Source organism: Salmo salar, chromosome ssa17 (genome assembly GCF_905237065.1).
Source record: "Salmo salar chromosome ssa17, Ssal_v3.1, whole genome shotgun sequence".
In the NCBI taxonomy this organism is placed as follows: domain Eukaryota; kingdom Metazoa; phylum Chordata; class Actinopteri; order Salmoniformes; family Salmonidae; genus Salmo; species Salmo salar.
This window is the reverse complement of record NC_059458.1, coordinates 71,959,811-71,972,783: the sequence shown is the minus strand read 5'-3', so window position 1 is coordinate 71,972,783 and position 12,973 is coordinate 71,959,811. Positions and strand designations below refer to the sequence as shown.

General features: G+C 47.8%; 1 protein-coding gene across 2 annotated transcripts in view; it reads right to left on the bottom strand.

The window, feature by feature from the left end:
• Positions 1–12,973, bottom strand: part of LOC106576477 (plexin-A4) — a 643,097-nt gene that overhangs the window by 110,277 nt on the left and 519,847 nt on the right. For both annotated transcript variants that reach the window (XM_045700071.1, XM_045700072.1), the window contains exons 12-13: positions 12,704–12,894; positions 309–460 (exon numbers count right to left, since the gene is read on the bottom strand). In XM_045700071.1, coding sequence (XP_045556027.1) covers positions 309–460; positions 12,704–12,894 — 343 coding nt within the window. The remainder of the gene's footprint in view (positions 1–308; positions 461–12,703; positions 12,895–12,973) is intronic.

The following is a 12,973-nucleotide window of genomic DNA, read 5'->3' as shown; positions in this document are numbered from 1 at the left end:
TGTGACTTTGACCTTCCACCAAGCCTCTCCACTTACTCTGGTATCTTAGTGGCTGACTGTACAGCACACCTTGTTTCTGCTTACTGCTTTAGTCACCTCCCAGTCACACTCTCTCAGGCTCACTGAATCACATGACCCTATGCCTGAGGGGTTGTTCTGTGGTTGAGGTGTGGTTGAGGTGCGGTCAGAGAGAACGTGACTGTAATTCAGTAGTGACTGTGTATGACTCAGATGACCTTATGTCTAACAGTTTGCACCAGGGTCTGTGGTCAGCCTGTGATTTGGAATGACCGTGACCGTGTACTCACTGTTCTGCGGGGATGTATCCCTCGCGGACGGGGGTACAGTCCACCTCGGCCACCCTGACGTTCCCCTGGATCTCACTGAAGTCCAGGCCCAGGTTCTCCCCCCGGATGGTTACCAGGGTGCCCCCTTCCCGAGGCCCCCGCAGAGGAGTGATCTGGGCAAAAGAAAGACAAAACAGGAATACTTATTATTAACAACAATAGACAGGTTGATAGATTAGCGTCGTGACGCCAACTTCCTAAGAGTTTACTTTACCAGGTCATATTGTCATTTGCAGCAACGACCTGGGGAACTGTTACAGGGGAGAGGAGATTCATGATCCAATTGGTTATCATGGTGTTTAGCAGCACTGCTCTTATTAGTCCTACAGTCAAAAAGCTAGTGTGATAAATCTTTCTGAATGACACTGTGTTGCTGATAACTGTATTAATGCCAGCAGCTGTCTGTCTCTCCATGCAGCCTAATTAGTCAGAAGGCCCATAATGCAGTGCGTTAAAGTCTCCACCACGCACTGAGCATGAAACCCCCTCTCCTTCACATTATGATAACTCTACAGTATATTCCTAATTCATCTGACTTTGGTGTAAAGCACAAGGGTCTGGACTGCATCCCAAATTGCACCCTATTCCATATATAGTGCACTACTTTGGACCAGGGAGTAGCATTTGGGACGCAGCCTTAATCTGGATCAGAAGCAGTACAGTGCTATCTCCAGGGCAGTGTGTAGGGTCTTAGTTAGAGGGCTTGTTAACCGGCCCTGATTAAAAACCCACTCAGCATGGCTGTCATGAGGAAGCTTCCCAATGGCGCGCGATAATGCCGATCCGCTGCCAGCCAATTAGATTAAGCTATTCCCCGCGCTCGCCCCGTTTTGGCCGGGTGAGGTCATCACGCCAGTCGCGGCCCGCTGCCAAGGCAATGCCCGGGCAGATCTGATATGAGGGATTAGGTGTGTGCAACCCAGTGTGTGTGTGTGTGTGTGTGTGAGAGTGAGAGTGAGAGAGAGAGAGACATTTAACAGTCTACATACAGCATGACTAACTCATAAAGGAGAGTTGGTCTACGTGACTAACTCATAAAGGAGAGTTGGTCTACGTGACTAACTCATAAAGGAGAGTTGGTCTAGGTGACTAACTCATAAAGGAGAGTTGGTCTAGGTGACTAACTCATAAAGGAGAGTTGGTCTACGTGACTAACTCATAAAGGAGAGTTGGTCTAGGTGACTAACTCATAAAGGAGAGTTGGTCTACGTGACTAACTCATAAAGGAGAGTTGGTCTAGGTGACTAACTCATAAAGGAGAGTTGGTCTAGGTGACTAACTCATAAAGGAGAGTTGGTCTACGTGACTAACTCATAAAGGAGAGTTGGTCTAGGTGACTAACTCATAAAGGAGAGTTGGTCTAGGTGACTAACTCATAAAGGAGAGTTGGTCTAGGTGACTAACTCATAAAGGAGAGTTGGTCTACGTGACTAACTCATAAAGGAGAGTTGGTCTACGTGACTAACTCATAAAGGAGAGTTGGTCTACGTGACTAACTCATAAAAGAGAGTTGGTCTAGGTGACTAACTCATAAAGGAGAGTTGGTCTAGGTGACTAACTCATAAAGGAGAGTTGGTCTACGTGACTAACTCATAAAGGAGAGTTGGTCTAGGTGACTAACTCATAAAGGAGAGTTGGTCTACGTGACTAACTCATAAAGGAGAGTTGGTCTACGTGACTAACTCATAAAGGAGAGTTGGTCTAGGTGACTAACTCATAAAGGAGAGTTGGTCTACGTGACTAACTCATAAAGGAGAGTTGGTCTACGTGACTAACTCATAAAGGAGAGTTGGTCTAGGTGACTAACTCATAAAGGAGAGTTGGTCTAGGTGACTAACTCATAAAGGAGAGTTGGTCTACGTGACTAACTCATAAAGGAGAGTTGGTCTAGGTGACTAACTCATAAAGGAGAGTTGGTCTACGTGACTAACTCATAAAGGAGAGTTGGTCTAGGTGACTAACTCATAAAGGAGAGTTGGTCTAGGTGACTAACTCATAAAGGAGAGTTGGTCTAGGTGACTAACTCATAAAGGAGAGTTGGTCTAGGTGACTAACTCATAAAGGAGAGTTGGTCTACGTGACTAACTCATAAAGGAGAGTTGGTCTAGGTGACTAACTCATAAAGGAGAGTTGGTCTACGTGACTAACTCATAAAGGAGAGTTGGTCTACGTGACTAACTCATAAAGGAGAGTTGGTCTAGGTGACTAACTCATAAAGGAGAGTTGGTCTACGTGACTAACTCATAAAGGAGAATTGGTCTACGTGACTAACTCATAAAGGAGAGTTGGTCTAGATGACTAACTCATAAAGGAGAGTTGGTCTACGTGACTAACTCATAAAGGAGAGTTGGTCTACGTGACTAACTCATAAAGGAGAGTTGGTCTAGGTGACTAACTCATAAAGGAGAGTTGGTCTACGTGACTAACTCATAAAGGAGAGTTGGTCTACGTGACTAACTCATAAAGGAGAGTTGGTCTACGTGACTAACTCATAAAGGAGAGTTGGTCTACGTGACTAACTCATAAAGGAGAGTTGGTCTAGGTGACTAACTCATAAAGGAGAGTTGGTCTACGTGACTAACTCATAAAGGAGAGTTGGTCTACGTGACTAACTCATAAAGGAGAGTTGGTCTAGATGACTAACTCATAAAGGAGAGTTGGTCTAGGTGACTAACTCATAAAGGAGAGTTGGTCTACGTGACTAACTCATAAAGGAGAGTTGGTCGAGATGACTAACTCATAAAGGAGAGTTGGTCTAGGTGACTAACTCATAAAGGAGAGTTGGTCTAGGTGACTAACTCATAAAGGAGAGTTGGTCTAGGTGACTAACTCATAAAGGAGAGTTGGTCTACGTGACTAACTCATAAAGGAGAGTTGGTCTACGTGACTAACTCATAAAGGAGAGTTGGTCTAGGTGACTAACTCATAAAGGAGAGTTGGTCTACGTGACTAACTCATAAAGGAGAGTTGGTCTAGATGACTAACTCATAAAGGAGAGTTGGGAGGTGTCAACAGTTATTCTGATCACCTTCCTAATAGATTGATCTGTTAGATGTTCCACTGTAGCAGACATTTATCCAAGTTTTAACAGATTGATTAGTGTTGGCCCCTAATAGTTTTTGTCCCAGAGGCCAGCTGCTGAATGTATGAAATGGACACACTGTCCAGGACCTCCAATCCATCTCTGACAAATAAAGCACCTTCAGGTCCCAATGGGAAAGCAGAGCTATCATTAATTAATAGCTTTGTGCTGTGTCATTCTCCCCTGCCAAATAGTGATCTCCCACTGGGGTTAGAGGTCTCATTATCAACGCTCTGTGGAGGGCATTCCTCACTGACAGGCTAGGGCCCCTCTCAGGGGAATGGAGGTACAGTCGCCAAAGTGTGCGTGTGCACGTGCGTGTGTGTGAGAGAGAGAGAGAGAGAGAGAGAGAGAAAGAAACAACGTCTTGTGGCAATCCATATCTATGTAGCTAAGTATTTAGGGACAGTTGTGAATACTGACAACTTAGCTATTATCCCTATCTACATACATCAACGCATGATCAGAATACAGTGAGTTATCAGGTACGCCAGACCCTTGGTACAAACTATACTGATGAGTTCAGTGGGTTGGTGTTGCTATACAGATACAGTGCTATCCAATTACAGACGCTGAAAAAGTAACCACCAGCCAATGGGAAAATAAAGTGGAGGGAGGGGCAGTGTTATCTCACTGCATGACCGGCTCGGCCGCAGTTCATAATACATCAACTAACTGTCACTGGTCCTGAAATAATATAGTCTGTCCCCTGCTGATGTGTTGATGGAATAGGGAAACCCTGTGGGAACAATCTACTGCAACACAACGCATGCAATTAACAGACACTGCAATGCATTATGGATCTTTTCCATCTAGCAGGGAGGAGAGAGAGACGGCGGGAGAGAAAGAGGAGAGAAAGAGAGAGAGAGAGAGAAAGAGAGCGAGAGAGAGAGAGACGATGGGTCTCTTTTCATTAGCGGGATGAGCAGTTGATTAGATTTGTGTCTTTGACAAGCTAATTGACGGTTGGTGGAGTCAAATACTAAATCACTCTCTCCCTTTCTGTCTCTCTTCTCTATCTGGAGAAGGAGTGATGATTATTCATGGAGAGATGTCACTGTAATGAGCAGCATTAGAATGCATTAGGGGCCGAGGGCTGGGCTGAGGGGCCTTAAAAAGCCCCCCATCATCACAGAGTGACAGTGTTATGGGTACGTGAGAGGGCTACAATATGCTCCTGTTACAACCAGGCAAGGCATTATGCACAGACAGAACAGAGGATAAATCCATGCTAGATTGACCAGGACAGTAGCGGACTGGCCACCGGCCGGTGGGCTGGTCAACCTCTGGACCGGTGGGCCTCCTGCCTTAGACATTTTTTACTACTAATAGAAAAGTTGGCAGAAGATTGAGCGACACGGGCCAACCCCCCGTTTCCTCCAGGCCCGTTGGTCTATTCCAAACGAATGTTTATGCAACCCTTAACCCCGCCCCCTTTGTCTCGCTCACACTCACATTGACACTGACAGCTCGAAAACTAGCTACAATAGAAAGTGGAAAAGCAGAGTAAAACACGTAAGGGTGGGGCTGAAAAGTTAAGAGACAAAAGAGTCAAAAGTCTTCACTCAAATGCAAGTAAATATAAAAACCCAACCGACTTATTCGGTAGTATTAGTACTAGTACCAGTGCCACCGACACTAACATCGACATGCTAGACCGGCAAGAGGAAGATGCCACAACCCGGTTGGCGGGTAAAAGAGTAGACGGAGAGGACAGCGAAGCCAAAGACAGTGCAGCCGAAGCGGTAGATATGTTCCTAAATGTGGGAACAAATACAACATGTTATATCAGAATTTATGAGTGAAATGCAAATACTATTGGTCAGCTACTGCTGTGTAAATGTACCAGAAAGGAAGATTGGAGGTAAAGACGTAAAGTAACTGGGTGTTCAAACCGTCTAGCGGAAAAACTCTAATTTGACACCTAGCAAAGCTCTGAATGCCTAGATTTCGACGGTCCTGTGGGGATTTTGTGGGAAATGGCAATTTATTTTATTTTTATTTCACCTTTATTTAACCAGGTAGGCAAGTTGAGAACAAGTTCTCATTTACAATTGCGACCTGGCCAAGAGCGCCTCGGGAATAGGAATGGAGTTAGGCACTGCAGGGCCTGGATTCACCTCTACATCGCCAGAGGAACAGAGGAGGAGGAGGATAAGGGTACTGTCACGCCCTGACCAGTAGAGGGTGTAGTTGGGTCAGGACGTGGCAGAAGGGAGTGAGTGTTTTATTGTTTCATTTAATTTTGGCCGTGTGACTTCCAATCAAGCACAGCTGTAGAGGGTTGTGGTTGATTGGGAGTCACACATAAGTTGCCTACGTTTCCGTTGTGTGGTGTGGGTAATTGTGCTTGTCACTGTTGTTGCACCTGACAGGACTGTGTTGGCTGTCAGTTTTGTTGTTTTGTTAATTGCATAGTGTTCGTAACATTAAAAATGACGAACCCTAACTCCGCCGCATTTTGGTCCACTTCTTCCGTAGACAGCCGTTACAGGTACGCCTAAAAGCTATGAGAATTGGTCGTCTAGGACGTCTGGAACAGAGAGTAAAAGGAACAGGTTTCTGGGGGTGATAAAATAGCTTCAAGGTATAATGTACAGACAAAGGTATGGTAGCATGTGAATACAGTGGAGGTGTATTCACAGGCATTGAGTGATGATGAGAGCATCTGCAGCTGGAGTGAGTAGTCGTGCTGTACTTCGCTCCGCAGGTAATATTACATTTCATTACATTACATTACATTACAATGGAACGATTTGATTAGTGTCATGTTAGCTAGCTACATAGTTGTCTTTGCTGTCTTCGTATTAAAGATAAAGGTGTAGTTTAGAGAAACTATCGAGGTTAGCTAGCCAGCTATATTCGTTCGCAGCAACGCCGTTTTCCAAACAAAGTCAACACCACAGCCACTGTTAGCTAGCCAACTTTACCAACTAGCAGTACTGTAGAAACGTAATACATTACAACGGAATGATTTGATTCGTGTAATGTTAGCTAGCTACATAGTTGTCTTTGTATCAAAGATAAAGGTGTAGTACAGAGAAACTATCGAGGTTAGCTAGCCAGCTACATTTTCAAACAAAGTCAACAACGCAGCCACTGCTAGCTAGCCAACTTTACCAGCTAGCAGTACTGTATCATTTTAGTCAATAAGATTTTTGCAACGTAAGCTTAACTTTCTGAACATTCGAGATGTGTAGTCCACTTGTGTAGCAAGCAGGACTGACTTTGTGTTAGCTAGCCAACGTTTAATTACTTCTGCGTTATGAAAAGAACTAGACACGGACATGAATGATCCATTGGTAGTTGTAACCAAGTATTGGTGCTAACCGTGTGTTATTGGATGCTAGCATGCTAGTTAGCTACGGCGTCATAGGATACGGTGCACTGGGTGGGTTTCACGGAAGAATACTGTACCAAGTTATCTAGCTGAATAAACTAAGTTTGAGCCTATTCCTGAAACATTGAACCACTGTAGTTTACATCAATTATAATTTCTAAAGTGGAAGTTGGAAGAGTTATATTTGAGTGTTTCAGTGAAAGGTTAGTGAGGGAGGCCCTGCTCTCTCGCTTCCCCAGTTGTTTAGTTAATTTTCATTCCAATCTCCTTTGCATTAGCGTAGCCTCTTCTGTAGCCTGTCAACTATGTGTCTGTCTATCCCTGTTCTCTCCTCTCTGCACAGGCCATACAAACGCTTCACACCGCGTGGCTGCTGCCACTCTAACCTGGTGGTCCCAGCGAGCACGACCCACGTGGAGTTCCAGGTCTCTGGCAGCCTTTGGAACTGCCAGTCTGTGGCCAACAAGGCAGAGTTCATCTCAGCCTATGCTACCCTCCAGTCCCTCGACTTCTTGGCGCTGACGGAAACATGGATTACCACAGAAAACACTGCTACTCCTACTGCTCTCTCCTCGTCTGACCACGTGTTCTCGCAAACCCCGAGAGCATCTGGTCAGCGGGGTGGTGGCACTGGAATCCTCATCTCTCCCAAGTGGACATTCTCTCTTTCTCCCCTGACCCATCTGTCTATCTCCTCCTTTGAATTCCATGCTGTCACAGTCACTAGCCCATTCAAGCTTAACATCCTTATCATTTATCGCCCTCCAGGTTCCCTTGGAGAGTTCATCAATGAGCTTGACGCCTTGATAAGTTCCTTTCCTGAGGGTGGCTCACCCCTCACAGTTCTGGGCGACTTTAACCTCCCTACGTCTACCTTTGACTCATTTCTCTCTGCCTCCTTCTTTCCACTCCTCTCCTCTTTTGACCTCACCCTCTCACCGTCCCCCCCTACTTACAAGGCAGGCAATACGCTTGACCTCATCTTTACTAGATGCTGTTCTTCTACTAATCTCACTGCAACTCCCCTCCAAGTCTCCGACCACTACCTTGTATCCTTTTCCCTCTCGCTCTCCTCCAACACTACTCACTCTGCCTCTACTCAGATGGTATTGCGCCGTCGCAACCTTCGCTCTCTCTCTCCCGCTACTCTCTCCTCTTCCATCCTATCATCTCTTCCCTCTGCTCAATCCTTCTCCAACCAATCTCCTGATTCTGCCTCCTCAACCCTCCTCTCCTCCCTTTCTGCATCCTTTGACTCTCTATGTCCCCTATCCTCCCGGCTGGCTCGGTCCTCCCCTCCTGCTCCGTGGCTTGACGACTCATTGCGAGCTCACAGAACAGGGCTCTGGGCAGCCGAGCGGAAATGGAGGAAAAATAGCCTCCCTGCGGACCTGGCATCTTTTTACTCCCTCCTCTCTACATTTTCTTCCTCTGTTTCTGCTGCTAAAGCCACTTTCTACCACTCTAAATTCCAAGCATCTGCCTCTAACCCTAGGAAGCTCTTTGCCACCTTCTCCTCCCTCCTGTCAACAACTACAGACCAGTATCCCTTCTTTCTTTTCTCTCCAAAACTCTTGAGCGTGCCGTCCTTGGCCAGCTCTCTTGCTATCTCTCTCAGAATGACCTTCTTGATCCAAATCAGTCAGGTTTCAAGACTGGTCATTCAACTGAGACTGCTCTTCTCTGTGTCACGGAGGCTCTCCGCACTGCTAAAGCTAACTCTCTCTCCTCTGCTCTCATCCTTCTAGACCTATCTGCTGCCTTTGATACTGTGAACCATCAGATCCTCCTCTCCACCCTCTCCGAGTTGGGCATCTCCGGTGCGGCTCACTCTTGGATTGCGTCCTACCTGACAGGTCGCTCCTACCAGGTGGCGTGGCGAGAATCTGTCTCCACACCACGTGCTCTCACCACTGGTGTCCCCCAGGGCTCAGTTCTAGGCCCTCTCCTATTCTCGCTATACACCAAGTCACTTGGCTCTGTCATATCCTCACATGGTCTCTCCTATCTTTGCTATGCAGACGACACACATTAATCTTCTCCTTTCCCCCTTCTGATAACCAGGTGGTGAATCGCATTTCTGCATTTCTGGCAGACATATCAGTGTGGATGACAGATCATCTGGTGTTCAACCTTCCCAAGTTCTCTCACGTCACCCCGCTCCTCCACACACTCCACTGGCTTCCAGTTGAAGCTCGCATCGGCTACAAGACCATGATGCTTGCCTGAGCTGTGAGGGGAACGGCACCTCTGTACCTTCAGGCTCTGATCAGTCCCTACACCCAAACAAGGGCCCTGCATTCATCCACCTCTGGTCTGCTAGCCCCCCTACCTCTGCGGAAGCACAGTTCCCGCTCAGCCCAGTCAACACTGTTCGCTGCGCTGGCACCCCAATGGTGGAACAAGCTCCCTCACGACACCAGGACAGCGGAGTCAATCACCACCTTCCGGAGACACCTGAAACCCCACCTCTTTAAGGAATACCTGGGATAGGATAAAGTAATCCTTCAGTAATCCTTCTACCCCCCCCCCCCCCCCCCATCAACCCCTCTTTGGGGTTGATGACAGGCCCAGTCCAGTTTCAGTGGAAGAGAGAGTCAGGGAAGGCAAAGTTTGCCTTGATTATTTCAAGTTATAACTTCTCCACACTGAGCCAGGTTACCACACTGAGCCAGGTTACCCAGGTCACCACACTGAGCCAGGTCACTACATTGAGCCAGGTCACCACACTGAGCCAGGTTACCACACTGAGCCAGGTTACCACACTGAGCCAGGTTACCACATTGAGCCAGGTCGCCACACTGAGCCAGGTCGCCACACTGAGCCAGGTCGCCACACTGAGCCAGGTCGCCACACTGAGCCAGGTCGCCACACTGAGCCAGGTCACCACATTGAGCCAGGTTCCCACATTGAGCCAGGTCACCACACTGAGCCAGCTTACCACATTGAGCCAGGTTCCCACACTGAGCCAGATCACCACATTGAGCCAGGTTACCACATTGAGCCAGGTTACCACACTGAGCCAGGTCACCACATTGAGCCAGGTCACCACACTGAGCCAGGCCACCACATTGAGCCAGGTCACCACATTGAGCCAGGTTCCCACACTGAGCCAGATTGCCAGATCACCACATTGAGCCAGGTTACCACATTGAGCCAGGTCACCACATTGAGCCAGGTCACCACACTGAGCCAGGCCACCACACTGAGCCAGGTCACCACATTGAGCCAGGTCACCACATTGAGCCAGGTCACCACACTGAGCCAGGTCACCAGACTGAGCCAGGTTACCACATTGAGCCAGGTCACCACATTGAGCCAGGTCACCACATTGATCCAGGTCACCACACTGAGCCAGGTTATACTGAACAGCTCAGAGCATACTAGCCCTCTTCCCTGGAGAGAGATAGAGAGGGATTTCCCCTCCTCCTCTCCCGTTCTATCATCCTCCCATCATTTCTCAAGGCCAATCCAAAGTGGCTACTCTATCCATCCTCTATCCCTCCATCTCCCATCTCTAACCATCTGCTGTCCTCCTCCCCAGGCTGGGGATGGAGGGATGCCGTGTGTATCCATCATCTCTCCAGGGGGTGTGAAGAGATAGGGATTCCTCTCCTCCTCATGACTCCATCCTAGCCCCAACATGCCCTCCCTTTAACCTCCATCCATCCAGCCATCCATCCATCCATCCCCATCCATCCATCCATCCCCATCCATCCATCCATCCATCCAGTAGGGTCAGGAGTGTTTATACCACACACAGGGCTAACCCTGTTGGGGAACAGGAACGGTTAAACGGGTGTGTGTTCATCTGTTCTGAGGTGAGGGATAAACAGGGTGAATGGGAGCTCTTAGCATAGCTCACTGGGTTAACCATGTGTGTGACTGATCCCTCAGTAGCAGGCAGATGTGGATTTCTATCAGCACTGACAAGTTGTGTGTGTAAGCAGACTAACACATTGGGATGAGCAATGAGTAATGAGCAATGACCAATGAGTAATGAGTAATGACCAATGAGTAATGAGTAATGACCAATGAGTAATGAGAAATGACCAATGAGAAATGACCAATGAGTAATGAGTAATGACCAATGAGTAATGAGTACCAATGAGTAATGAGAAATGACCAATGAGCAATGAGTAATGAGCAATGAGTAATGAGAAATGAGCAATGAGTAATGACCAATGAGTATTGAGAAATGAGTAATGACCAATGAGTAATGACCAATGAGTAATGACCAATGAGTAATGACCAATGAGTAATGATAAATGAACAATGAGTAATGACCAATGAGTAATGAGTAATGAGCAATGAGTAGTGACCAATGAGTAATGAGTAATGACCAATGAGTAATGAGTAATGAGCAATGAGCAATGAGCAATGAACATTGAGCAATGAGCAATGACCATTGAGTATTGAGTAATGACCAATGACCATTGAGTATTGAGTATTGAGAAATGACCATTGAGTGTTGAGTATTGAATATTGAGTATTGACCAATGACCATTGAGTATTGAGTATTGTGTAATGACCAATGACCATTGAGTATTGAGTATTGACCAATGACCATTGAGTATTGAGTATTGTGTAATGACCAATGACCATTGAGTATTGAGTATTGACCAATGACCAATGACCATTGAGTATTGAGTATTGACCAATGACCATTGAGTATTGAGTAATGACCAATGACCATTGAGTATTGAGTACTGAGTATTGCACATAGCTGTTACTGTCCTAATTGAAGTCCTGCAGAAAGAAAACTATGATCAAGATGATTCTAATCTTGTCCAAATGAGAGGTGTCTATCAGCTGCCAGAGGGTGACAGTGTGTCTTGTGTTCATAACGTACAGTATATGTCGACACCATCAGCAGTCACTCTCCTGATGTGACAGTGTGTGTCTCCCCTGGGTGACAGAGTGTGTTCTCCCCTGGGTGACAGAGTGTGTTCTCCCCTGGGTGACAGAGTGTGTTCTCTCCTGGGTGACAGTGTGTGTTCTCCACTGGGTGACAGTGTGTGTCCTACCCTGGGTGACAGTGTGTGTCCTACCCTGGGTGACAGTGTGTGTTCTCCCCTGGGTGACAGTGTGTGTTCTCCCCTGGGTGACAGAGTGTGTTCTCCCCTGGGTGACAGTGTGTGTTCTCCCCTGGGTGACAGAGTGTGTCCGCCCCTGGGTGACAGAGTGTGTCCTCCCCTGGGTGACAGTGTGTGTTCTCCCCTGGGTGACAGTGTGTGTCCTACCCTGGGTGACAGTGTGTGTTCTCCCCTGGGTGACAGAGTGTGTTCTCCCCTGGGTGACAGAGTGTGTTCTCCCCTGGGTGACAGAGTGTGTTCTTCCCTGGGTGACAGAGTGTGTTCTCCCCTGGGTGACAGTGTGTGTTCTCCCCTGGGTGACAGAGTGTGTTCTCCCCTGGGTGACAGAGTGTGTTCTCCCCTGGGTGACAGAGTGTGTTCTTCCCTGGGTGACAGAGTGTGTTCTCCCCTGGGTGACAGTGTGTGTTCTCCCCTGGGTGACAGAGTGTGTTCTCCCCTGGGTGACAGAGTGTGTTCTCCCCTGGGTGACAGAGTGTGTTCTCCCCTGGGTGACAGAGTGTGTTCTCCCCTGGGTGACAGTGTGTGTTCTCCCCTGGGTGACAGAGTGTGTCCGCCCCTGGTTGGTAGAGTGTGTTCTCCACTGGGTGACAGTGTGTGTTCTCTCCTGGGTGACAGAGTGTGTGAGCATGTGGGTGTGTGTTCTCACCTGTGTGGTCACGTGTGTGTAGTAATTGCTGGTGTAGTGTGTACAGTATGTGTGTGAGTGTGTCATTCCCACTTGTGTGACTCACTTAGTGGGTACTGGTGTGTGTGTGTGTGTGTGTGTGTGTGTGTGTGTGTGTGTGTGTGTGTGTGTGTGTGTGTGTGTGTGTGTGTGTGTGTGTGTCTGCATTCTCACCTGGGTGATGCGTGGGTGTGTACACTTGCTGTTGAGTCCATTGCGCTCCAGCCACTGGCTCTCAGGGTGGGGACAGTGCTGCTTGAGGGTGCAGCGGTTCTCCCCCTTACACCACACACAGCCAAACAGGGGGTCTGCCTTCAGACACAGGCCACAGCTACCCCTCTGGGCATCACACTTGTACAGGTGAACTGTTGGGGGGAAGGGGGGGAAGGTGTGTGGGGGGGGGGGGTCACAGGGAGAGATCAGGTTAGCAACACATCATACACA